Raw genomic sequence first — 26,831 nt, 5'->3', positions numbered from 1 at the left:
TGACACTGCTTTTTTTTTTCTTTTTGTGTCACACTCGGCGATGCACAGGGGTTACTCCTAGCCCTGCACTCAGGAATTACTCCTGGCGGTACTCAGGAGACCATATGGGATGCTGGGAATCGAGCCTGGGTTGGCCACCTGCAAGAGAAACGCCCTCCCCGCTGTACTATTGCTCGGGCCCCTGGCACCTCATTTGTAGCGTCTGGACACACACCCAACCCTCACTCCTCAGTTAGCTCCACGTCGAAACCATCTCAGTGCTTGGCCGTCATGAGTGGGCACAGAGTGGGTGTTGGCGTCTTTCCCACACCCCCTTCCCCTTCTCTCGTCTTTCCTTCGCTGGGCAGTGCCCACTCCACTGGGCAGAGTGCGCCCTGTGTCAGAGCTGGCAGAGCCCCTAGCTGCTCCAGGCCTTGTACTGTGGAGACGAGTCGGGGGCTGGAGGCAGCTCCCCCACATCCACCAGTGAGTAGCAGCTCTTGCGCCCCCAGATTTGAACCCAACAAAGCCAAGCTTCAGGGGGCTTCGAGGGCTGAGCGCATGCTTTGCAGGCCAGAGCTCTGAATTTGACTCCCAGCTCCCCAAGTATGCCCAAGTATGACAGAGAGGGACCCCAAGCACTGTATCAGGAGTACCCCAGTGGGTGTGACCTCGATAGGAACCCGTGAAAGTTTCCCTCAACATCTCTCCCTCAACATGCAGGTGCAGGAACCTCAGACCAGGCACCTTGAGACAAGGAATCAAGTGTGTGCAGCCGTGGCTGGCGAAGCCAGATGTCTGGGTCTTAGTTTCATTGTTGTTGTCCTTGTCGTCGGTCACCTTTACCCATCCCACCCCCCATGACCAGGTGAAACTGCACCAAGGTCTGAATTTTGCACCTGGGGCTTGGGGGTCGGGGTGGAGGGCACTGAAATTGTCTGGTGCATAAAATGCTGTCAGTGCCATCAGGGAAGAGTTGATGTGACAGGATCAATGCGAACACTCTCCCATCCACTCTCTCCTGTCTGTGTGCTCGGCCAAAGGGCACCGAGTGCCAGTGCCAGATTGCTGGAATCGTGACCCTTGTTTCTGGGCGTTCCCGCGCCATCAGATGGTGCCATCAGCATCCTGGGCCACCTTGCTCATCCCAAGATGCTCCACCCCCATTGTACATTTCCTTTTTTTTTTTCCCCATTGTTTGGTGGCCACGACCAGCAATGCTCAGGGCTTACTCCTGGCTCTGCATGCAGGAATCACTCCTGGCAGTGCTTAGGGGACCCTAGGGGATGCTGGGGATCGAGGCCAGGCCAGCTGCATGCAAGTCAAATGCCCTCCCCGCTGTCCTGTTGCTCCGGCCCCTGCTTTTACTTTTCCAAGGAGAGCGGGTGCCCTGATGAGTTTTGAGGCACCCCCAGCAGAGCTGAGCCTGGAGTCTGAGGGGATTCTGCAAAGACCACATGGCGAAACATGACCCGCTAAGGCCAGAGTGATCAAAAGTACAGGGGTCAGGCCTTGCCTCGCATAGGCCAACCTTGGTGGGCTCCCTGGAGCCATCTGTCCCCCCACCCCAGCACTTCCAGGGACCCCTGAGCACAGCCAGGAAGGGCCCAAAACACTCCCCATCCCCCACCCCAAGAAAGAGCTATGAGCCACAGAAGAGATAGGAGGGAAGCACATGTACATACTTGTGGTTCCAGGGGTTGGACCTAGGGACCCCCAGACCAGACTCCTCTTCCGTTCACTCTGGCTCTGAGCCACAGCCCCTCCCACCTGATGTTTGCATGTCTGTTTTGTTTCTCAACTTGGGCACCTTCCCAGTGGTGCTGGGGGCTACGCCATGGGGTCCTGTGGATTGAACCTGGGGTCCCCCACAGAATTGTGGGAAGAGGCCATGGGGATGCTGAGTGTCACCTTAAAGATGTCAGGGGCAGCAGGACGGCTGGTGGGGAGCTGGCCTTGCACACAGCCTACCAGGGTTCGATCCCCAGCACCCAATGTGGTCCCCTAAACCCACCAGGAGTGATCCCTGTGCACAGAGCCAGGAGTAAGCCCTGAGCACTGCTGGGTGTGGCCCCCAAACTATCACTCACCTTATCACCGTCATCCTGTTATTCATCCATTTCCTCGAGCAGGCACCAGTAACGTCTCCATCTGTTCTAGCCCTGAGATTTTAGCAAGTGCCACATTGGAAGCTCCTTCAGGGTCAGGGGAATGAGACCCATTATTGTTACTGGATTTTGGCATATCATATACACCTTTGGGAGCTTGCCAGACTCTGCAGTGTGGGCAGGATACACTCAGTAGTCTGTCGGTTCTCCAAGAGTGAGAACTAGACAATAAGAGGTTGCTTCCGGGAGCTGGGTTTTATAGTCCCTGGGTCTTGGCTGTTTTGATGGGATAACACGGCCCCCAAACACACAAATAAATAAATGGCTTTCCTGTTAGACAAAATCCCTCGTTCTTAAGAGACGGGAGGAGTTTCTTCATAAAAAAGTGTGTGTGGGCATGGTGACTCAGACTAAAACGAGACTCCCAGGAAGTCTGAGAACCGGCTTTGACGGGGTCCCTCACAGGTTTCCTCCGGCCGCCCCAGCGGGTTCCTGTCACCCTCGAAGCGTGAAAGCAGGGTGGTCAGAATGGTGACAGGGATGGAAACTGCCGCCAGCTGTGTGACCCACCCACGCCAGGGTCCCTCCTTGGCCCCAGCACTGTTTCCCCTGTCACAGGGGTGCTGAGGGCCTCTCGCCTCCCCACTGCTGCAGGACCAGGCGTCCTACCTGGGTGCCAGCCTGCCCGCGCTCCCCAGCCCACGTGACTCCCTGCCCTCTGACTACTGGCGCCGGGTGTGTCTGCCGTTGACCTTGAGCCTGGAGGGGCCCGTCCGTGCAGGGTCAGCACAGGCGCAGCTGCCCTGTTATGGCGCTTGCTGGAGACGTAGCCCTGGGAGCCCACTCAGGAGCCCCCCGAGACCCGCTGAGCTGCCTGGGGGGAGTGTGACTGGAGCCCACCAGGTGCCCCCCACCCCCACCCCTCTGCCTGACAGCAGACTGAGGCTGTCTGTCCCCGCTGTCCCTGTCCACTATCTCCTTCCTCTTCTGGGTCTCTTCACCTTTTTTTCTTTGGCAGAAGTTCATTTTGTCAAAGTTCGTGTGATCTGGGGACCACACCCGGGGGGCTCCGGGCTGACCCAGAGCGGACTTGAACCTGGGCCAGCTGGTGCGAGGCAAGCATCCTACCCACTGGACTGTCGCTCCCGCCCCCAGAAATTTAGTTTTTAAGGGAGAAGAACCATGCTGAGCACAGTGGCCCCTGTGAGCATCTGCCCCGTGTCCTTGCAGGCTCTCTCCTTGTCCCCATCGGTGATGACCACTGGCCCCATCTTCTCTCCACAGGATGCCTCAGAGGGCGGAGCCATCACGGCAGAGGATGCGCCGGAGCCAGACTCAACTATGGAGCCGCAGCTCAAGGCAGTGGACTGGGACAAGGTAGTGGCCGGGCGCCAAGGACAGCCAAGGCACAGAGGGGCAGCGGGGAGGGGAAATGAGCCACCCGCCAGCAGGGAAGCAGGGACGTTTCCACAGAGACTCACAGTGGCCCTGGGCACCCCGTCCCTCATGCGCCCCCTGCCCCGGGCACCCTGTCCCTCACGAGCCCCTTGCCCTGGGCACCCCATCCCTCATGAGCCTTCTGCCCAGACAGAACCAGGGCCCACCTCACTGGTTGAAGGCTGGGGTCTCCCAGTGTGTTGCTTAGAGGACCCTGGGGTCCCCAGGGGCCACAGGTGGAAGTACAGGGGCCCGAACAGCTGCCTTGCCTGAAGGCACCGCAGGAAACTGACTGCCCCCACCCCCGCCCCCATGTCCCCTCAGGTCTCCGTTTCCTCCTTAAATAATTTTAAGTATGACTGTCCCTAACTGTCCCAAAGCAGTGTCCCCAGAGCAGGCCCCACCCTCAGGGAGCTGCGGGGGACATGTGGGGGTGCCCAGAGAAGCCAGTCTCAGGGACACAGGTGACGGGTTGGGGCCGGGTGGTTGCACACAAGCCGATGGTTTCTGTATCTCCTGAGCCCCAGGGCTTGGGCAAGGCGCCCTGGGCTGTGCCTGGGGCATTAGGACACCTGTGAGGTCTCGGAAGCTGGCGTGTTGGGGGCCGGAACTGCATCCTGGACAGGGCCACAGCCAGCCGCAGGGCGTGGAGGAGGGCTGGGAGGGGCGGCGGTCCTGGGTTCCAGCCGCAGGTTGGGCTCTGGAGCTGAAGCCTGCAAAGGAACCACTTGGAAAGACTGGATTTGTTTTAGCTTGTTTGGGGGTCATGCCCAGGGATGCTCAGGGCTTACTCCTGGCTCTGTGTTCAGCGATTCCTCCTGGCAGGAACTTGGGGGACCATATGGGGTACCGGGGATCAAATCCAGGTCAGCCGGGTGCAAGGCCAGTCCCCTCCCCGCAGTAATGTCACTCCAGCCCTGAAAGGGAAGACTTAAACAAGAGCCACTGGGCGTGGGCTAGCGAGTGACCAGAAGGGAGGGCTTGAGGGGTGCCTAGGAGTGGCCGAGGTCCCTGCAGGTTGGGGTCACTGCAGGGGTGTCCATCCCCAGGCCTGTCCCGCTGTTATAGTGCCCTCAATTGGCTTGGAGACAGAGTAGGGGTCCCTGGGGTGACGCCTGGGCAGAGTGGAAGGCCCTGAAAGGCCAGCACCCGAGCCCAGGGTGCCCTGCCTGGCTCAGAGGCCCTGCGGTACACTGGACTCTCAGTCTAGGCATGGAATTTTACTGGAACAATTTCTAGACCAACCTACCATCCCTGGCCCGCAGAGGGACAGGGCACCAGCCCGGGGCCTCTCACCCCTCTCCGCCTTTCTCTCCCGATCCCTGGAGTATGGCTGCAGGCTTCTGAGACCCTCCCCCCTCGAGCCTCCATGTCCCTGTGTCCTTCTCAGGACCCCCCCCCTGCCTCCTCCACCCAGGGCTCTTGCTCTGAGGAGCAGCAGAGCAGCACCCCAGGCCCTGATTGAACGGCTGCCCTCTGAGGACTTGCGCGTCCCTGCCCACAGGGCCCCTATTCCTGTGTGCCTCGGGGGTCTGCGGGTGTCCAGCTAGTCTTTCGTGTTCCCCTCAGCACGGGACAGGGGCTTATGATGACCTGATAGAGCTCAGGAGATCTTCGGCTCCCACCCAGTCACTGCTGGTTAGTCTGCACCTCTGGTTTAACTCGTCACTGCTGGTTAGCCTAGTTACTACTGATTACCCTCTGCTGTTAACCTAGTCACTGCTGGTTACCCCCAACTCTGCTGGTTAGCTTAGTCACTGCTGGTTACCATCACCTCTGCTGGTGAACCTCGTCACTGCTAGTTAGCTTAGCTTAGTGGCTCAGTTTACAATTACAACGGAGCCTCACCCCTGCCCCATCTCCTGTGTGGTAGAAGAGAGGGTAGCAGAGGGTGGCAGGACGTTAAGATGGTTCTGGGAGAGGCCCCCCAAACCTGGCTGCACCCCCCCTATCCTGTCCTGGTCCAGCTCTGGAGTGGGGCCACTGTCTGCCCCCAAGAGGACCTGGGGGCAGCTGGGAGCCTTGCAAGGGGGGCTCAGGGGGGCCCCAGAGACGGGGGAGGGAGGGAGAAAGGTAGAGAGATGGAGGGAGATAAAGAGAAAAGGAGAGAGGAAGGGTGAGAGAGAGGGAGGAGAAGTGTAAAGAGAGAGAGAGGGAGATAGAGGAAGAGGTAGAACACAGACTAATGTGTCAAACCAAAACACAGTCGGCTCTCTCTCGACACACACACACACACACACACACACACACACACACACACACTGCAGGGAGAGCTCTGGGTTCTGGTACACACATGCACACAGTGGGAAGAACTGGTACACACAAGCCCATACACACACAGCAGGGAGTGCGCACACACACACACACACACACACACACACATGCAGAGAGAGCTCTGTTTCTGGTGTTTGTGCACACGCACACAGAGACATGCGCACACACATTCACACACATACACACATGCACACACACATATACACGCATGCACTCATACATTCATACACATCCGTTGGTGCCAGGGGTGGAGTTCCACAAAGTTGTCAGTGTGGTCTCAGGCCTGTCAGGGGTTGCCTTTTAGGGACCCCCGAGGTGTCACTGGGAATGCAGGGTCAGCACCAGGGCCCTGGCCCCAGCCCACCTTGGCTTGGCCCCGCCCCCTGGGCGCCCCTGGTGGTGCTTGGCTCAGAGGTCTTAGCTGCACATTCACCAGAGTTTGGGTCACCTTCTCAGGGGCTCTGAAGGAGCCCGACCCGGCACCAGCATTGCCCCCTGTCCCTGGGAGGGCAGCTACGGTGGGGGCGGGGGACGCAGGCTGCTTCCTGCCACACAGAGCCCCAGGCGCCTCCCACCCCTTATCTGGTGGCCCCATCACTGGACCCAAGTGTGGAGAGCTGGGTGCCTCCTCCTCTGGGGCTGAGGGGGCTCTAGACTCAGGGGACCCCTTGATACCCCACCATGCATCCCTCAGCTCTGCGCTGGGGTCTCAGCCCTGGGATGGGGGCCTGAAGGGCAGGGAGGGGTCCCCTGGTGAGCAGGGCCGGAGCCAGCAGCAGGAGGAGGGGTGGGGCCGACAGGCCCCCCACTGACCCCTCACCTCCTCCTCAGCCCATCTGCACACTGGCCCCATCTCCAGAAACGAGAGCGACTTCCTGTCCTCTCACCCCCACGCCCATCTCGGGGCTCAGGAAAGCCCCAGCTCATGCGCCTTGGGGCCGGGGGACCGTCCCGGGAGCAATTGTCCTGGCCCTGGCATTCGGCCGCGGCCCCGCTCCTGAGCCCCGGGAAGGAGGTCGGTGCCACCTGGCCCCTGCGCTGCCCCGGAGAGGGGTGGAGGGGCGCAGAGTCCTTCCGCCCACCCTCGCCCTTTCCCACTGCCAGGCCCTGGTGCTGCTGCATTCCTGGCATAGCCGCAGGGCAGGGGCGGGCGGGGCAGCGACCCCTGCTGGCCCAGACTTGCCTGTGCCTAGGGGGAGGGGTGCAGCTTGTTAGGGGTCCTTGAGCTCACCCCTCCCCCACAGGCCCGTGCTGGAGCAGTTTTTGGGTACATCATCCCTGTGTACCTTGTCTGGCTTTAGGAGGTTGCCCTGGGATCCCTGGGGGATCTGGTGCCAAAGGGGGGAGCCCCCGGAGATCTGGGAACTGGAGGCGGGACCGGTTGCTCTGCCAGGCCCCCTATGCTAAGGCTCTGTGTCCCCCAAGACCAGGCAGGAGGAGTGGCTAGGCGCTGCGCCAGGAAGCAGCTGAGGATGAGGGGAGCCCCCTGCAGGGGAGGGGCTCAGGAAGAGGGGTCCCTCAGCCCTCCACCTCATGGAAAGCAGCAGGGTCTCCTCAGCTCAGCCCCCCCGCATGCCGTCTCTTGGGGCCTCAGTGTACATGCGGTGCGCTGGAGGCCAGCGGGCTCGGATGCTTCTCCCCTGGGGCTCCCTGGGGGCAGGGCGCAGTCTGGGCCTCTCCATTACAAACCTGTCCGGGCTTCCTCCAGGGCGGCCCCTCCATGCCCAGGTCACAGTACTAGTACTCAGAGGAGTGGCCGCACAGAGCTGCCCTGACTCCCGAGGGCCAGCAGGCAGGTTGGAGGAGGCTGTCCCCGCGGGTCTGCTAGGGAGGACCAGTGTCTCGACCACAGGTCAGAAAGAGCAGCAGGACACCCCTCTGAGGAGGGTGGCAGGGCAGGAACCTGGCCCCATGCCCCCACTCCCCCCGCAGGTGCACATACACACACACACACACACACACACACACACACACACAGGCCAGCCCCAGCTAGCCTCACCCCCACTGTCCCTGCGGGTTTTTGATTTGGGTCGGTGTGGGTTCTGGGTCACACATGGCGGTGCTCGGGGGCTTATTTCTGCTGGAAGCTGGGACTCCGTCCAGGTGCACAACACAGGCTCAGGCCATTCAGCTCTCTCCAGCCCCTCTGGCCTTGAGTTTCTGGCCACTTGGCTGGAATCCCTGCCCGCTGCAGCTCACTTAGACATTTCGCCTGTATCTCAACTGCGTTGAGTGTTTTGGGGGGCCACACCTGTCAGTACTCAAGAATTACTCCTGGCTTTCTGCTCAGGGGATTACCTAGGGTGCGGGCGCTAGAGCCCTGCCCACTGCGTGCAAGGCAAGCACCCTGCCCCACACCCTGCTGTCACTCTATGTTTTACTTTCTCTCTTTCTCTCTCTCTCTCTCTCTCTCTCTCTCTCTCTCTCTCTCTCTCTCTCTCTGAAATAAGCACTGATGGATCACTAGGGACAATTTTGTCAGGACCACTTTGAGGCTGAGAGAGAAACGCGTGTCCACACCATCATTGTTTAAGGGAGTGGAATCACAATTCAGTGGGACAACAGCCACAGAGTGTCGTGTGGGGCCGACAGAAGTTTGAGGACCAGAGCAATAGCTCAGCGGGTAGAGCGTTTGTCTTACACACGGCTGACCCAGGTTTGATCTCCCGCATCCCATATGGTCCCCCGAGCACCACCAGGAATAATCCCTGAATGCAGAGCCAGGAGTAGCCCCTGAGCACCGTCAGGTGTGGCCCCCGAACAAAACAAAACTAAAGTGGAGTTTCACTCAAGACAGGTGAGTGCAAACTGCAAATGCTTGGTATCATTGTTAGAGGAACGATTGGGGAGCGGAAACAAAGAAAAAAGGCTGACGTGCAAATCGAGGAGGGGAAATACTCGATCCATGCAAAGTCAGGAAGACAAGGAAGGACGCACAGTGAAGGCAGAGAGGGCATAGAGAGCACAGATCAGGATGGCAGCCCCAGCTGGCATTCAACTGTGAATGTGCCAAACTGTTCAAATACATGGCAGAGGTTGTCTGACTAGACAAAACTAATCAAGCCCTCCTGAGTACTGTTGCAAGTGGGCCCTGAGTGCTGCCAGGTGTAACCCCCCCAAGAAAAAATTTTTAAGCAAGACCCAACTATGTTTTTTTGCCAGAGACAGGTTTAAAGTGTGTGTGCGTGCGTGCGTGTGTGTGTGTGTGAGAGAGAGAGAGACAGAGACAGAGACAGAGACAGAGACAGAAAAATAATAGTGAAAAGAGGGAAAGAAGAAAGGCCATGTAAATACTGGCTGTGGGAAGCCCAGTCTGACTCTATCAATTAGAATCAAAGTGACTTTCAGGCCAGGGAATATTGCTATGGATGAAGATAGCTATTTCCTAATGATAAAGGGACCAATTGATTAAAAAAGAGGTGAAGTGGGTAACCTTCAACCAATCACTTCGATGCTTGGGAAGAGAACCTACCAAGTTAGGTGTGAGTTCATTCAGCTAAAGTGTTCAGAACCAGACTTGGAATATAACGGAAATGCTCTGTGAGCAACGACCTTTTAAAAAAATTTTTTATTAGTGAAACACCATGAGGTACAGTTGTAGACCTACAAATTTTTGTGCTTGGGTTTCAGTTATACATTGATCGAATACCCATCCCTCCACCAGTGCCCGTTCTCCACCATCACTGATCCCAGTATCCCTCCCACCCCCATCCCCCCATCCCACCCTGCCTCTGTGGCAGGGCACTCCCTTTTGTTCTTTCTCTCCTTTTGGGTGCTGTGGTTTGCAAAAGAGACATTGAATGGCAATCATGTGAGCAACGACTTTTGATGTTGTTTGGGAGCAAATTCTCACTGTGACCAGTGAAGGGGGCTGTGGGTAAGGTGTGAATACAGGCCACAAGCTGGGTCCTCTGCGTCTTTTTCCTGTTGGGTGTGTGTGTGTGTGTGGAGAGAGAGAGAGAGAGAGAGAGAGAGAGAGACAGAGAGAGAGAGACAGAGACAGAGACAGAGACAGACAGAGACAGAGAGAGAAAGCAGAGGCAGCAGAATGGAAAGAATGAGACAGCATTCACCCAAGGAATCCATTTCCTCCTGGGCTGAGATAAGGTCTAGGAGACTTGGGCATGGGAAAGGATACACACGTGTGTGTGTGTGTGTATATATATACATATACATACATACATATATACACGTATATACACACATACACACATTTATATACACACGTGGTGTGTACAAAAAAAATCAAGTAAATTGTCCATGTGAATGAGTAGATTTAAAAAAAAAAAACGAATCCAAACTAACACCAAGAAGATAATCCCAGGACTAGAGAAACAGTATAAGCCGAGGTGCTTGTCTGACTTGCACACAGTCGTGTTCAGTCCCAGGCACCAAGTATGGTCCCCCAAGCACTGCCAGCCATGATCTGGAGCTCAGAGCCAGGAGTAACCCCTGCCAAGTGTGACCCCCCCCCTACCACCCCGCCCCCAAAAGAGAAAGAAAAGAATCACATGCTGACAGAGAGGAGCTACTTTCCCCAGGTGCAGAGTCCATTGACTCCGTGCATGGAGATTCCTGGTTAAGAGCTCAAGCTTCAGGAATGGCTACACCTGGGCGCTCAGGTGTCCCCCCCAAGCCTCGGTGTCTCTCTCTTGAGTTGGCCATCCACACCGTGTGCTGACAGTCCTCAGCTCCCTGTCAACACAGGAGAAGAGAGTGCTGGCTGTGTCCTGGACCCTGTTTCTGTGGCGGAGGGCTGGGTTAAGTGGCGTCCCCCGTGCTAGAGTTGGGTGCCGAGGCCAGGGGAGAGGCCTGGGGCACTGTGGTCACTGCTGCGGGCAAATGGACACGTCTGGCTGTGAGTATCAAGGAGCCACTTGCCTCTGTCTCTCCAGGACCTGGTGGACTGGCGGAAGCCCCTGCTGTGGCAGGTGGGCCACTTGGGGGAGAAGTACGATGAGTGGGTCCACCAGCCGGTGACCAGGCCCATCCGCCTCTTCTACTCAGACTTCATCGAGTCTCTCAGCAAGGCCGTCTGGTGAGCCTTGCCCTGGGCCCTTGATTGGGGACAAGGGGTCTGTCTTTCCTGCCAGCTCCCTGTGGGAAGGAAGGGGGACGCGGATGCCTCCCCAGAGCCTGGAGCTGTAATCAAGCTCTTGGGGGTAGTGATCCATGCCGTTGGCACACGCCAGCCCTGAGCATGTGGCAGGGGTGGGGAACCCCCTGTAGAGCTCAAGGGGTCCATCTCAGCTATGCTTAGTCCCATGGGGTGGGCCCAGCAGCTCAATCAATGCTTGGACTGAGTGATACACAGGCTGGGGGCCACAGGGCCTCCCCTGGTGGTGCTCAGGGGGCACCAGGATCACACTCAGAGCCACGGGGATGGCGCTGTAGCCTTTGAACTTCCTTGACCCCCCCAGAGCATGGCTTCAAAGGGCCAGAGGGAGGAACCGGAGCCGTAGTTCAGGGGGTAAACTGACCCAGGTTTGATCCCCAGCATCCCATACAGTCCCCTGAGCACCGCTAGGAGTGATTCCTGAGTGCGGAGCCAGGAGTAACCCTTGAGCACCACCAGGTGTGGCCCCAAAACAAAAAAAAATCATTTTAAGGGCCAGAGAGGGCAAGAGCGATAGTCCAGCAGGGAGGGCGTTTGCCTTGCACACAGCTGACCCAGGTTTGATTCCTGGCATACCATATGGTCCCCTGAGCACCACCAGGAGTAATTCCTGAGTGCAGAGCCAGGAGTAAGCCCTGAAGGCATCACCAGGTGTGATCCAAAAATAAAATAAACAAATTAATTAATTAATTAATTAAAGGGCCAGAGAGATAGTTACAGCAGGTAAGGCACTTGCTTTGCATGCAGCTGCATATGACTGAGCCTGGTTTGATCCATGATACCTATTATGCTCCCCTGAGCACAGAGCCAGGATTAGTCCCTGACCACTGCGTATGTGGCCCCCAAATTCAAATGAATTAGCTGATAAATAAAATAAAACGTCCTCTAAGTGGATGACAGCTCAGCCTGTAGCCAGAGCTGGTTCAGTTCTAGACTCCAGCCAGGCGATTCAAGCCCACAATGCTGGAACAATTTTGCCTGCAATTAGCTCCTCCGCCACAAGAGGTCAGTGTCTACCCAGCTGCCCCCTATCAGCGGTCAGGGCATCACTGTCCGCTCTCTTCAGGACCCCTCTGGGCGTAGGTCTCTGCCCCTGTCCTCCTCCCATGTAGGGAAGGGAGGCCTTCAGGGCGCTGTGCCTGGGACTCCCCTCACCCCACCCCTCCTGCAGGTACAGCGTCCCCATCATCTGGTTGCCCGTGATGCTGTACCTCAGCTGGTCCTACTACCGAACACTCGCCCAGGGCAACGTCCGGCTCTTCGAGTCCTTCACCACAGGTAACTCGGCTCCTTCCTGGGTCAGGGACACATCTGCACTCTCCCCGGTCCTGAGTTCCCCAGAGCTCAGGCCCCCTCAGACACACCAGAACCCCCAGCCACACACATAGATTTTTTTTTTAAGCAAAAATTTTCCCTGTAGGCGCTGGAGCGATAGCACAGAGGGTAGGGCATTTGCCTTGCACGCAGTCGACCTGGATTCGATCCCCAGCATCCCATATGGTCCCCTGAGCACCGCCAGGAGTAATTCCTGAGTGCAGAGCCAGGAGGAACCCCTCTGCATCGCCGGGTGTGACCCAAAAAAGAAAAAATAAACTTTCCCTGGAGAAATGATCTTCTGACACCAGACACCTCCCCAAGGCTGTAGAACAAAACAAAACAAAGCAAGTGCCCCTCCGAGTGGAGCTGAAGGAAGTCACGTCAGCAGGCAAAGAAGTGATTTTAGAGGGGGACGAAGGACTGGAGGGGCAGGATGGGGATAATGCATTTGCCTTGCATGCAACCCCATCTGGTCCCTGGCGCTGAGTGGTCCCCGCAAATACTGCCTGGGCAGAGCCCAGGGCAGTCCTAGAGCACCTGGGTAGTTCCCCTGCCCGGCCCCCAAGTAGAGGAAGGATCAGACTAATTGACTCTAGAGAACGGGACCTGGAATATCAAGAAACAAAGCAAGAGGCCGAGGGCGGGGAGGGCGCTTGCCTTGCACGCAGCCAACCCGGGGTCGGTTCCTGGCATCCCATAGGGTCTCCCAAGCCTGCCAGGAGGCCAGGAGTGAGTCCTGAGTGCAGAGCCAGGAGTAACCCCTGAGTACCACTGGGTGTGGCAGAAACCCCAAGCAAATGAGCCCATTTCTCACAGTGGCCCTGGAGGGCTGGTGAGCTCAGCCCAGGTGAAAGCTGGGATCGAAGAAGCGAGGGAGTGTCTGTGGGTCCCCGGGCACAACCAGGGGCAGCTCCAGACTCCAGCGGGGAGATTCCAACACCTCCATCAAGCCCTTCCCCAGGACGGGGAGCACCTCCCAGAGTCCAGGGCCACTCAGGGCCAGGCGACTACAAGTGTATGCATGGGCAGGTGACAGTGAGGGGCTGGTCTGTGGCTTGTGGAGGGGACGTGAGAGACGCTCAGGGGGCTCTCGTCTCCCAGACACACACCTTGAGGCCAGAGCCCCCCATCTGTCCTGTGCCGGTCGCCCCTCCTCCCCCTGCCGCCTGCCCGCCTCTCCCCAGTGGGGGTGGGGTGGGGAGTCGGGGGCCACAGGGACAGGTGCCGCCTGTTTCCCCCTGGCCCAGAATGAGCTGGGGAGACCCAGGCTGTGCGGTGCCACCCTCCCTCCCTGCCCCCCAGCCCAAGGCTGTGCCCGCAAGGGTTAACATGCGTGCCCGCCAGCCAGCGGCAGCCAGTCCTGCCTACGCTGAATAGCTGGGGCACAGCGCGGGGCTTGTTGCTCGGGAGGCCCGGCCGCTGAATCAGCCACTGTCCGCGCCGCTCCCCAACAATCCCCGACAGTGGCAGCCTCGGGGTGGGGGTGGGCCCCGGGCCCTCGGCCGGGCTCCTCCAGAGATGCCACCCAGTACCAGCTGCAGCTGGATGGGCCGGCACGGGAGATGCTGGGGTGAGGGGGCGGGCCGAGGCCTGACCTATAGGAGGGGCCCCTCTGCGTGGCAGGAGGTGGTTTGAGGGCCCGTCAGAGCCGCAATGTGCTGGCTAATCAAGGTCAAGTGCACACGGTCTGCCGTGATGGGGAGATGCGCCTCCTGCCTCCTCATACCCCTCCCCGCCCCGCTGAGAAGCCGAGTGGAGAGAGGGGAGCCCCAGTGGGCCCCGGCCCAGCTGTGGAGCAGATGCCTCTCTCGGGAAGTCAGGGTGCTGGGAGACGCCAGCTCAGTGTGAGCTCCCCAGAGGCAGCTGAAAAGCAGAGGTTGCTCCCCTCGGGGTGAGCCCAGAGCCTTCTAGGGGCCCTGTGAGAGCAAGTCCTGGCCAGGACGGTTGCTGAACAGGCATCCTAGATTGGACTGGGGGGCTGGGAAGGGGAGAAGGACCTCAAAGAAATGCAAACATGGGGCCAGAGAGATAGCACGGCAGGGAGGGAGCTGGCCTTGCATGTGGCCGACCCAGGTTCAATCCCCAGCACCCCACAGGCTCCCCCCAAACCCCACCAGAAATGATCCCTGAGCGTAGATCCAGGAGTAATTCCTGAGCATCGCCAGGTGTGGCCCAAAAAAAGGTAAAAAGGTAAAAGGCCCTCCCGTTGATCATTGATTTGCTCGAGCGGGCCCAGTAACGTCTCCATTGGAGACTTTGTTGTTACTGTGTTTGGCATATCGAATACGTCACGGGGAGCTTGCCAGGTTCTGCCGTGCAGGCGAGATACTTGCCGGGCTCTCCGAGAGGGGCGGAGGAATCGAACTCGGGTCGGCCATGTTGGCTGCGTGCAAGGCAAGCGCCCTACCGCTGTGCTAACCAGAAACAGAGCAACGAAATGCAAAGGATCAAGCCCCGGGCCCAGAGACCCCTGATCCCTATCCCGGGGGCCCTCCAATCCTACAAGGGTGACCAAGACAGGATGGGTACAAGCAGGGCCCGGGCGGGATTAAGGATTATACTGGAGATGCTCAGCTGGACGAGCACGTGCCTGCAGGCAGGAAACCCGGGTTCAAGTCCCAGCACCTCTCGGGCCCCGAGAGCCGCCTGCAGCAACCCCAAGAACCACCGAATGTAGCCCAGAAACTGAATGAGAAGAGAGGGAGAGAGAGGAGAGAGGGAAAGAGAAAGCCCCTCCTGCCACTTTGGGGGTCGTACTTCGATACAGGAACCAGGGGACACGCATAGGCCCCAGACCCAGGAAGTGACCACCAGCTGTTGGCACTGTTCCTCCCAGTCCCCCCGAGAGCTCAGCTCTCGGACCCGTTCCCGTGAGCCTCAAGCCAGCACAGAGCCTCCCTCCGGCCTCCTTGCCTCCCGGTGCGCCCAGCCAGGAGGTCCAGGGTGCGGCACCTGCCCTGACCGGGCCTCTCCCTGCAGAGTACTCGGTGGCCATGCCGAAGGCCGTCTTCCCCGGCCTCTTCGTGCTGGGCATGCTCGGTTGGACACTGATGGAGTACCTCATCCACCGCTTCCTCTTCCACATGGAGCCCCCCAGCAACAACTATTACCTCATCACCCTGCACTTCGCCTTGCACGGCCAGCACCACAAGGTGAGGGCGGGGGACCCCAGGGCTGCAGCAGGAGCCGACTTCCGGGGGTGCCCCATCTTCCCGCAGTCTGGCCGCGTGGAGCAGGGGGTTGAATGCCGGGAGGGCTGGCTGGGAGCTAGCGGAGCTGGCATGGACACAAGTGAGAGTGTGAGTGTGTGTGAGTGAGTGTGTGTGTGAGTGTGTATGTGAGTGTGTGTGAGTGTGTGTGTATGAGTGTGTGAGTATGTGTGTGTGTGTGAATATGTGTGTGAATGTGTATGTGTGAGTATATATGTGAGTATGAGTGTGAGTGTGTATGAGCATGTGTGTGAGTGTATGTTTGTGTGTGTATGTGTGTGAGTGTGTGTGTATGTGTGAATGAGTGTGAGTGCGTGTGTGAGTGTATGTGTGTGAGTATGTGTACATGTGTGAATGTATGTGTGACTATGTGAGTATGAGTGTGTGTATGAGCATGTGTGTGAGTGTATGTGTGTGTTTGTGAGTGTGTATGTGTGTGTATGAGTGTGAGTGTTGTGAGTGCGTGTGTGCACGTGCGTGTCTGGAGCGTGTCTGTGCTCACACATGCATGCGACACCCCTCCCTGTTGACACCATGATCTTTGTGTCCAACACCCTTGCAGCCTTTGTGCCGACCCCAGTGCCTCATTCCTGCATTCACCTCTCAGGTGTTCAGGGTGCTCCCAGTGAGCATCGGAGCGTTCAGGTGCTCTGAGTTCTGAGATTCTGGGAGCCCCTGATCATGACAGCCCCACGCCAGTGGGTGGAGCTTCCTTCTGAGAGCGCAGCCGGGGGTCTCTCCCCAGTCCCCAGCAAAGCACTGCCAGCTCGAGTCTGAGCCCCCAAGTCGCCACCACCTTGGGCACCTTGAGGGTCACCTGGTGGTTAGGCAGTGGGCACAGGTGCTGGGTGAGCCCCTTCTCCAGGCCGGTCCCAGCACACAACCCTGTGGCCTTCAGGAGGAGGACCCCCCCTACTAAGACCCCCCTCTCCTTAGAGTTGCCACTGTTCCATCTCTGCCTGGCCCCCGGCAGACACTTTGGAGCCAACATCAGGGCCCTTTTCTGCTCTGGGTCACTGTGACCTCACCCTCTGGGGACAATGGAGGCCTCCAGCATGGACCAGGGGCGGGGAAGGGGGCAGGGAGTGTGCAGTGGCCACTGAGGGCCAGTGCTGAGGATGTGGGCCTTCAGCACCTCCCCAATTGCTGAAACACTGTGTCCTGTTTTGTTTTGTTCCCCTTTTTTGTTTCTTTTTGGGCCGGACCTGGCAGTGCTCCAGGCTTTCTTCCTCACTCTGTGCTCAGGGATCATTCCTGATCCCAGGAAACCACATGCCACGCCAGGGATCAAATCCAGATCAACAGTGCAGAGCAAACACACACTACCCACTGGACCATCTGTCCAATAAACTGGCCTCTTTTTTAAAAATTTTTATTTTGGTTTTTGTGTTACACTGGGCGATGCTCAGGGATTACTCCTGACTCTGCACTCGGGAATTACTCCTGGTGGTGCTCAGGGGGCCATATGGGATGCCGGGGATCAAGTCTGAGAAGGTAAGCGCCCTCCCCGCTGTCCATCTCCCTGATCCCCGCAGAGTGGCCTCTTGAGCCTAAAGCAGGATCCCATGATCTGGGCAGTCATCCACGGTCCACCCTGGTTGGGAAATGGGGGGCCCGGGCGTCTCTGGCAGACTTTCAGTCACCGTGACCCGCCCTGCCCAGACCCGAGGAAAGCGCCATCCGCCCAGGGCAGGCCAGGGCTGCCCCAGCCCCGCTGACCACCAGACTCTCCCCCACAGGCGCCCTTCGACCAGTCGCGCCTCGTCTTCCCCCCAGTGCCTGCTTCGGTGGGCGTGGCCTTCTTCTACGTGTCCCTGCAGCTCCTCCTGCCCGAGGCGGTGGGGGGCACCCTGTTTGCGGGGGGCCTGCTGGCCTACGTGCTCTACGACCTGATCCACTACTACCTGCACTTCGGGTCCCCACACAAGCAGTCGCACTTCTATGGCTTGAAGGCCCGCCACGTCAAGCACCACTTTGCACATCAAAAGTCGGGTGAGCACCCTGCACCCAGCAGCCCACACGGCGGCGGCGGGCGGGGCTAGCCGGGGGTCTCTGTTATTCACTGCTGGGGGCTTTGGAGGGGGGTGCGGGGAAGCTGAGCAGAGACAGATAAGGGAGGAAGTCACCAACTAGCCCACATAATCCTAGAGTAATAAACACGTCCAGAAACCCTCGGCAAAGGGGGTGCGGGGGAAGGGGGTACAGAGCAAGATGATAAAATCACTGTAGTCACATAACCAGGCCAAATACACAGTGAAATGAGTCTGAATCTTTACGTTGGGTAAGCCACCATTAGCCCGATATTCTCACCGCAACATGTAATCGATATAAAAAAATAAATCACGAGTGGGACCAGAGAGATAGGACAGTGGGTAGGACACTTGCCTTGCATGCAGCTGACCCAGGTTAGATCCCGGCATCCCACATGATCCCCTGAGCCCCACCAGGAGTGTCCCTGAGCACAGAGCCAGGAGTAAGTGCTGAGCTCAGCTGGGTGTGCCCCTCTCCCCAGCAACAACGAACTAAAAGAAAATCGAGTGTGCTATTTTGACCTTCTTTCGCTTGTCCTGCCGCCAACATTTCATTTCTGTTTTGCTCCTATGGCACATCTCAATTCAGGCACTGATTTTTCACTGCATCTACCAGATCTGTACTTAGTGAAAAAGTAGGGGTCAAGAGGACCGTGGGGGGGGCTGGAGAGATAGCACAGCGGGTAGGGCGTTTGCCTTGCACGCGGCTGACCGGGGTTTGATTCCCAGCATCCCATATGGGCCCCTGAGCACCGCCAGGAGTAACTCCTGAGTGCAGAGCCAGGAGTAACCCCTGTGCATCGCCAGGTGTGAACCAAAAAGGAAAAAAAAAAAAAGAGGACAGTGGGTAGAGCACTTGCCTTGCACACAACTGACCCTCCAGGAGTGATCTCTGAGTTCAGAGTCAGGCAGGACTAAGCCCTGAGCACCACCAGGTGTGGCCCCAAATAGAAAATAGATAGTTTCCTGGGTTGGAATGAGGCTGGGCAGTTGCATACAGCTTCTTATCAGTAAGGCCTCAGATTCAATCCCTGACACCACACACACACACACACACACACACACACACACACACACACACAGTAGATCAGTAGATTCAGGAGCTAGAGAGATAATAGAGAGAGTAAGGTGCTTGCCTTGCACACGGCCAACCCAGGCTCGATCGCTGACACCACATATGATCCCCTGAGCCCGACCAGGAGTGAGCCCTGAGCACAGAGCCAGGAGTAAGCCCTGAGCACAGCCAGCCATGGCTTATAAATAAAATATAAAACCAGAAACACTCACGTGAATAGGCTGTTCCATGGGGCCGGAGTGATAGTATAGTGGTAGGGCATTTGTCTTGCACGCAGCCAACCCAGGTTCAGTCTTCCGCATCCCATATGGTCCCCCAGGCACCACCAGGAGTGATTCCTGAGTGCAGAGCCAGACATAGTCCTTGAGCATTGCCAGGTGTGGCAAACAAACAAACACATATATGGGCTGTTCAGCTGTATTCAAGTTTTCTTCGGGTCGCGGCAATAACTCAGCAGCTGGAGCACACCCTTTGCATGCTGGAGCGTCAGGTTTAATCCCCGGCACCACATGATCCCCTGAGTGCTTCAGGGAGTGAATCCCCCCACCCCACCCCACCCCAACACTGAAGCGGAAGTCCTACCAATAGATGTGGCCCCAAAAACAGACCCCCAAGAAGACCGTATTCCGGTAACTGAGTTGAGTATGTTCTTACCTGGAAAGTTAGAATGATTCAAATGTCATGAAATGGAGAGCTTTGCCCCTCAGTGGCCCTGGCCATGTTCCCAGGGCTCCGGAGCCCCCCTGAGCTTGCGACCACCGTCTGGGAGTGAGGGCAGAGCACGGGGTCAAGCAGTCCGAGAAAGTGGCCCTGCAGAGAAGCCACACGAGCTGAGAGCTCATGGCAGCTGCATCTTTTCAGAAAGGGTGTCGCGGGGCCCACGTCTCGGGGCAGGAAGGTCCTCTGAGGAAAGGAAAAGGCAGTGAGGGTAGGATGGCAGGTCAGTCAGCTCACCCAGGAGCTCAGCAGGCCATGGGACAGAGGTCGAGCCCCCCACACACACCTTGTACCCCCTCCCTGCACATCTCCTCACCCCCTCCCCCATTTCTCTCCCTCTCCAGGATTCGGCATCAGCACCAATTTTTGGGATAGCCTTTTCCACACCCAGATCCCCGAAGAACCACAAACGAAGACGCAGTGACCACTCTTAGCCCCTTCACCCTGCCCTCTTCCCAGCCCTGGCCCTGTTCCCCCCCATTCCCCCCCCCCCAGCCCAGTCCTGCCCATCCCGACCCAGCGGCCAAGCAGCTCGGGCTTCGTGTGGCCCTCAGGCCGGATGGTGGCCCCTGAACATGGACACAGGCTCAGAGGCCACCTCCCGGAGGGGCACATTCAGCTGGGGGTGGCGGCTCGCACAGACTAGCTCTTTCCTGAGAGCCTCCGAGAGCCAGCCGGAGGGGTATGAAGGCCACTGACCCGAGGGGCCCGCGCAACCCCGTGTCTCGGTGCTGCCTCGGCCAAGACCAGGGTGTGCTGGGGCTGTGATGGGTCCCTGCCTGGGCGACAATGGCTGCTCCAGTGCGCAGGGGAGTCGGAGGCGGAGGAACGACTCTCACGGAAGAGACGGCGTGATGCCTCCCGGGCAGCTGCACCTCTGTGCCCTGCCAACCCAGAATGCCAGCTACACTGCCAGATGCCTCGCCCGGCACTCCCCCTCCCCCGCCTGCCTGACCCTCACCTGCTTGCGCACACAAGCCAAGGGCAGCTGGCGCCCATGTCCAGGCTGGCAGAAGCCCAGCCCCTTTTCTGTAGGAGCTGCCGGCTGCTTTCGCCGCCTCTCCCCCGCCTCTAGAATCACCAAGAGACCTCTGCGAGGGTCCCCCGTGCCCCACACTTCCAGTCAGCCCCGCCGTCCTCCCCCTCTCTCAGGCCCTACCCGACGGTGCCTCTGACAGCCAAGGAGATTCACGCAGTGCCTTACCCCTCCCCACTTTGCTTCCCCCCACCCCAGCAGAAGAGGCCCCCACCTTTTCTTCCTCGTAACCAAAACCCTCAGGGCTCACAAGAGGGTCTTATTTATAAACTGGAGTGACACCCTGAGTCTCGTCCCAGACAGGAGTAGCTGCTGAGACGCCCTCCTAATCCTGCGTGCCAGGCTTATGTTTTTAAAAGAAAATGATGCTCTATTTTTGTTCCCTTCTGACGCATAAACCATCACTACTTGAAACCTTAGCAACTCAAAATGAGGGCAAAGGAGAAAGAGGAACAAGGTTGACCGATCCTGTGATTTGTACCGTTTACGGCAGTTATTTAAAGATTTTGGAATAAATATACAAACTACAGTTGTGAAATAAAGGTGTAAATAAATTGTATATTTTGGGAAAAAAAAATAAAAAACATTGAAAAAGATGCCTCCCAAGATTAGTTGCTGCTTGTCAGAATGGCCGGACATTCTTAAGACTGGGCTGGTTTAGGTAGGGGGCAGTGTTGGCTCAATAATCAGATTGTGTCACCTTCCTGGGGCCGATGATAATCACGATCACGATCATCCTGTTGTTCGTTGATTGCCTCGAGCAGGCCCCAGTAAGGTCTCCTTCGTCTTAGCCCTGAGATTTTAAAAAGTGCCATATTCAAGGCGCTATCAGGTTTAGGAGAATGAGACCCATCATTGTTACTGGTATTTGGCATATTGGGTACGCCATGGAGAGTTTGCCAGACTCTGCCGTGTGGGCAGGTTACATTCAGTAGCCTGCCAGGTTGTCCAAAGTTAGAATGAGATAGTAAGATGTTGCACGGCTGCAAATGTGGCCGCGCACTTCCAGGAGCTGGGTTTTATAGTCTCTGGGTCTTGGCCGTTGATGGGATTACACGGCGCAGGGGGCCAGGTTTTTTTCCCTTGGTTTTATTATTATTATGTGGCATTCTCCACAGACAGCATCTCCCCTTCTGACCTGCACTTGGTGGGAAGGGGTGGCACCACTGCCTACCGCAGGGATACACCAGAGACGTTTCTCCTGGAATCAGTTACACCCCAGCGAAGTTTCCAGTTGACTTAGTATAGGCTGGGGGCAGTCCCCAGTGCCTATGCCCATTATGGAAACGGGCACTTCCAGCCAGTTCAATCGACATGAAACCATTTCTCAGGACATTCCCTCAAGCTGGCTCATCGGAATTGGGACGAATTGGGGGCCCTGGGGAACTGCTCAGCACTCTGTCTTAGTTCAGTAGGTGTGGCAGGGTAGGGCCTGGATGCCCGCCCTCCCCACCCCTGTCTTAGGGGGCGGAAAGCAAGCTAGCCACAAATGCTAAAGCAAAAGAAGTGAGCTGCCGCTGGCAATATAGAGCCCCAGGCTCTCCCTGCTGACTCATCCTGCTCTGGGAGCCTGAAGGCCTCACCATAGCCTGAAGGTAAGTGGTGCCTAGAGCCTGACCCATCCTTCCCTCCAGTGCCTGGAAGGCATCACTGGAATCCAGCCCATTCAAGCAAAGAAAGCCTCATTTCCCTTTCCTCAATGGCACTGGAGATCCAACCAGGCAGCTTCACACCCCAAGAGGCAGGAAAGTGGCCGAGAGATGACTCAAAGTGTACTCGTGCTTTGCATGCAAGAGCCCCATCACCGCCAGGAGCGCCCCCACAAAAAGGGGAAGGAACTAATAAAAAGGAAGAGACCCACTAATGGTGCCAACCCACCAGAGGAAAGTCAAGATTAAGCAAAAAATTTATGTTGAAAAACACCTATAAAAAAGAGTGAAACAAAGCTACCTTTCAAATGCCCAAATTGGGTTGGGGATTTAGTGCAGAGTGCTAGGTATCTGTCTTGCACATGGCCAACCAGAGTTTGATCCCTGGCACAGGGTATGGTCCCCGAAGTCCTCTCAGGAATTATCCCTGAGCTCAGAGCCAGGAATAAGCACTGAGCACAGCTTTTGGGTGTGGTCCCAAAGTCAAAACCAACACAAAATAAAACTGAAAAATTTGGGTCAGAAAGATAGTACAAGAGGTAAGATCACTTGCCTTGCATACAGCTGACCTTGATTTGAATCCTTGGCCACACAGGGTCCCGTGAGCACCACTAGGGGTCACTGCCAAGCACAGGGTCCAAAATTATTCCTGAGTACAGTACATCCATCCACCCAAGGCCCAAGTTTGGGGCTGGAAAGATGGCGGAAAGGACCAGAGTGCGTACTTTGCATGCAGGGTTTGAGCCCAGCATCATATGGTTCCTATCACCCCTAGGATGCCTGGTTAACTTCCAGGGGTGGTCTGGCACCCTCCACCCAAATGCCAAAATCTGAGTAAATTTATAGCATGATAATGAGAAGATTTGGGGGAAGAGATTTTAGGAGGAGAAGCACCACTAAACTAAGCCAGTCTATTAGTAAAAAGATCATTCTGGGGTTAATATTGGACAGATTATCCCCAGTATCCTGTGTGTGGAGGGTGGCTTGGGTGAGGGGGAGAGACACCCAGAAGTGTTCAGGTCTCAGTCGTTTGGGGGTGGGGCACACCCAGCTGTGTTCAGGGCTTACTCCTGGCTCTGCACTCAGGGGTCCCTCCTGGTGGGCTCAAGGGACCATATGGAATACCTGGGATTGAACCCCTGCAAGGTAAATGCCCTCTCTGCTGTAGTATGGGTCTGGGCCCTAGGGATTACTCTGAAGAGTGCTCAGGGGACCTGGTCCACAGCGTGCGTGACAAGAGCCTAAATCTCTGGCCTAGAATCAAGAGAATTGCATCACAGAGTATGAGATAGATTTTGGTAGCTTTCATAGACTGTATGGTAACATAGGTAGGTCTGGGACAGTTCCGGGAAGCCATTGCATCTGGCTTAAAAGGAAAAGCCTAGAATTTAGGGCACGTGATTTTGTTTATTTCCTCTGCTGTTTGTGGTTTTTCGTTGGGGAAAAAGGGTTACACTGGGCAGTACTCTATGCTCAGGGGTTACTCCTGAGGATGCTCTGGAGACTGCATGGTACCAAGTATCAAACCTGGGTCTCCCACACACAAAGCATGTGCACTCAGCTTTTGAGATAGCTATGCTTCTTTCTGCGAGGAAAAGGCACCACAGTGAAGACTGCCTCCTGTTTGTTCAGGTAAAGAACCTCTTGAGCTCTCACCAGAATAAAGGTACAGGCTGACCACCTCTCCTGCTCCACAGGCATTGACCACTGCCTGACAGGGGGAGGCCCAGAGACACTAGCTTATTTTGGGCATTACGTATTCATTTCTAAGTATGCCCTCCCCAGGGGATTCCCATCTCACCTGGAGAAGAGCCTCTCTGCTCTGTCTGGGTCTGCTGTAGCCTCTTTCCTCTGATCTCTGCCCTGACACTTAGCAAGATTTCTTGCCCAGCTTGTAACCGTCCAATAAATGCTGGCCTCGTCTGGAGGATTTAGCTCTGCAGATTCCATACACAGGGTGCGGCTTCCAGGGCTTTCCCTGATCTCTGCTGCCCTCTGCTGATCACATGCAACTTTGCCCCCTTACAACGGATGTTAGTAACCTCTTTCTTCTACTCTCTCTCCCCACTTCCCTTCCTTGTTGTTGATATTCAATGACTTTGGGGTAAGGGCAGGGAGTTGTTGGGAATCTCTTGTGGTGCAGAGGATGGCAGGTTGCAGGGCTGGCCGACATGCTGGACAATGCGGATCTGAACTCGTTATACACCTGCAAGGCAGGTGCTCTCAGCCACATGCAGTGTCGTTTCTCCAAGCCCACGTCGACACTAACAAAACCAGATGTCTGTGATTGTAAAATTCCCACCTTTCCCCACCCTCCTCTGTTCTATTGGGTTATCCTTTTCTCATTCACAGTTATGTGAATATATTCATATAATATATGAATTATATGAATACATAATGCTGGAGTGATAGCACAGCAGGTAGGGAGTTTGCCTTGCACGCGGCCGACCCGGCCAACCCGAGTTCGATTTTTCCACCTCTCTCAGAGAGCCCGGCAAGCTACCAAGTATGCCTCATGACAAAGCCTGGCAAGCTCCCCATGACATATTCAATATGCCAAACACGTCTCACAATGGAGACGTTACTGGGCCCGCTCGAGCAAATCAATGAACAAGGGAAAGACAGTGCTACGGTGCATATAATATATGCTGGAAGCTGGACTTAGCGTATGTGAATGTTCCAGCTTATTTCCATAAAGATTGGATAGCTGCAAAAAAAATTCGACTGGAGGGGTTGGAGCAATAGAACAGCGGGTAGGGCATTTGCCGTGCACGCGGCCAACCCAGGTTCGATTCCCAGCATCCCATATGGTCCCCTGAGCACTGCCAGGGGTGATTCCTGAGTGCAGAGCCAGGAGTAATCCCTGTGCGTTGCCAGGTGTGACCCAAAAAGAAAAAAAATTTGACTGGAACACCCTACCAAGGTCATGAGTTTCCCCTCATGAGCAGCTCTCCGGCACGGCCATGGCTCCAGAGGCAAAAGGACTTAACCCAGAGCCCGGCAGCTTGCTGCAGAAAAGTGAATGGACCATGCGTTAAACGATGGTGCCATGCCTCCCCAAGAGGGAAAGGGTGTTGCTCCCTTCCGCCTCCCCCCACCCCCTAGCAGCAAGGTGGCCGCCACCTCAGAGCCTATTGGAAAGCCAATTATGAGCCGGCGGTGACAGGGCAACTGCAGTCTCATGGGAAGGGGGACGGTACCAGGTCGTCCTTTATGCCCTACTGAGGTCACGAGTTGCCCCCCACGAGTGGCTCTCTGGCACACCCATAACACCGGACACACAGAAACCAATCTTGTAACTATCTGTCTCTTTGCAGAAATCCAAAATCATTATATGATTCTCATAGCCAGCTATAGAAAACAAAGTATTTCACAACGCCTTTTCAGCAATTCTGATTGTTGGGGGGGAAATTCTAAACAATAATGGTGCATCTTTCATCGAAATAATGAATATAATCAATGTAGAGAAGAGTTAAGTAGAAATCATCTGCCTCACAGGCATTGGGAGGGGTGAGGGGTATGTTGGGGTTCTTGGTGGTGAAAAATGAGTACTGTGACTGGAAAGGTGTTTGATCATTGTATGACCGAGACTTAAACCTGAAAGCTTTGTAACTTTTCCCACAGTGATTCAATAAATAAAAATAAGAAGGAAAAAACAATTCGACTGGAGCTTCCTTTCCAGTTAGTTAGATGACACTACACAATGAATACGATTGTTTGTGTAAGGAAGTTGCTGAATGAGGGAGGAATTTGGGAGATTCCCAAACTCTCATCATCACTCTTCCTCATATGCATTATGAGCTTATAACAGGGAAAAGGAGATACCAAAAAAAAAAAAAAAAAGGAAGGGGCTGGAGAGATGGCTCAGAAGGTTGGAGCATATGCTGCTGGGACCTGCAGGGACACTCAGGTCTCATGAGGCCCTGTTAGGATCAACCACTGAGCTGGGAGTGGCCCCTGAGCGTCACCAGGCACGACTCCCTCCCCACCCACAAGAAGCAGAGAAATAAAAAGGAAGCAAGCAAGCGTTTTTGTTTTCAGAACGCAAGGAGGTGGGACTCTGTCATCGTTTAGGTTACCTACAAAGCAATAACCATCCCAAACTAGCACAAGTAGGAGGCAAGCATGGAAATAAGGAGACCAGGAGGTCCAGAGGGGGATGTGGGGGATTTATTTATTTATTTAATTTAGTTTTGCTTTTTGGATCAGACCCGGGGGATCCCATGGGAATGGAACGGGGGGGGGGGTTCTCTGCAGGGAGGTCTGAAGGAGGGCTCCCGGAAATGTCCAGTCAGAGGTCAGGAGATTGAGATATGAACCCGCCCGTCTCCTCCCCTAAAAGCTGAGCGCTGTTCTCAGGAGTGTGGCCGCTCTCGCTGTGGACTGTCTCTCAGGCAAGCCCACCCAAGCCCACTGGATTCCTTGGCCTTGCCAGGGGTCCTGGTGTGAAAGCAGACGGCAGTTATGCGTGCCAGAAGCGGGGTGCTGTCAGCTCAGGTTTAGGGAAACTGCTGGGAATTGTCTGCCAGAACTTGTCGCTGTCCTCAGCACTGATGGTGTTCACGAGGGCCAGAGGGGGACAGGACAGGGGGAGCGGGCAGGACTGCACCATTCGCAACAGACCAAAGGCAGTCGCCTCCATGCAGGAGTGAACCGGGATTAAGCCTGCTGTCCCTGGGCACTGCACAGGAAGGAGAATGGGCGCCAAACGCCTGCAGGAAGTGGCGAGACCTGAGTTCTTCCAAACTGGACAGTCTGAAATGAGTCACAATTTTGAATGTGGGCCAGATGCATAGGACAGACGTTCAAGCATTTTTCTGGCACGGGGCCATCCCTGTTCCAGTCTCTGGAAGCTCATGGTTCCCTGAGCACCACCTGGAGTGA

At 56.2% G+C, this 26,831-nt stretch overlaps 1 protein-coding gene across 1 annotated transcript; it reads left to right on the top strand.

Moving 5' to 3' along the window:
- The first annotated feature begins 3,406 nt into the window (after positions 1–3,406).
- FA2H (fatty acid 2-hydroxylase) lies at positions 3,407–19,732 on the top strand. The gene is made up of 6 exons (XM_056136743.1): positions 3,407–3,464; positions 10,694–10,836; positions 12,086–12,192; positions 15,211–15,383; positions 17,180–17,432; positions 19,607–19,732. The coding sequence occupies exons 1-6, from the start codon at positions 3,429–3,431 to the stop codon at positions 19,684–19,686; spliced, it is 792 nt and encodes a 263-aa protein (XP_055992718.1). The 5' UTR covers positions 3,407–3,428; the 3' UTR covers positions 19,687–19,732.
- The last annotated feature ends 7,099 nt before the right edge of the window (positions 19,733–26,831 follow it).

The sequence above is a fragment of the Sorex fumeus genome, unplaced genomic scaffold (assembly GCF_029834395.1).
Source record: "Sorex fumeus unplaced genomic scaffold, SorFum_2.1 ptg000122l, whole genome shotgun sequence".
NCBI lineage: Eukaryota > Metazoa > Chordata > Mammalia > Eulipotyphla > Soricidae > Sorex > Sorex fumeus.
This window is presented reverse-complemented; position numbering and strand designations above follow the sequence as displayed.

Coding starts and splice junctions, on each gene's coding strand:
- FA2H (XM_056136743.1), top strand. CDS start 3,429: ATGGAGCCGCAGCTCAAGGCAGTGGACTGGGACAAG. Junction 3,465..10,693: donor AGGCAGTGGACTGGGACAAG/GTAGTGGCCGGG, acceptor CTGTCTCTCCAG/GACCTGGTGGACTGGCGGAA. Junction 17,433..19,606: donor CTTTGCACATCAAAAGTCGG/GTGAGCACCCTG, acceptor CTCCCTCTCCAG/GATTCGGCATCAGCACCAAT.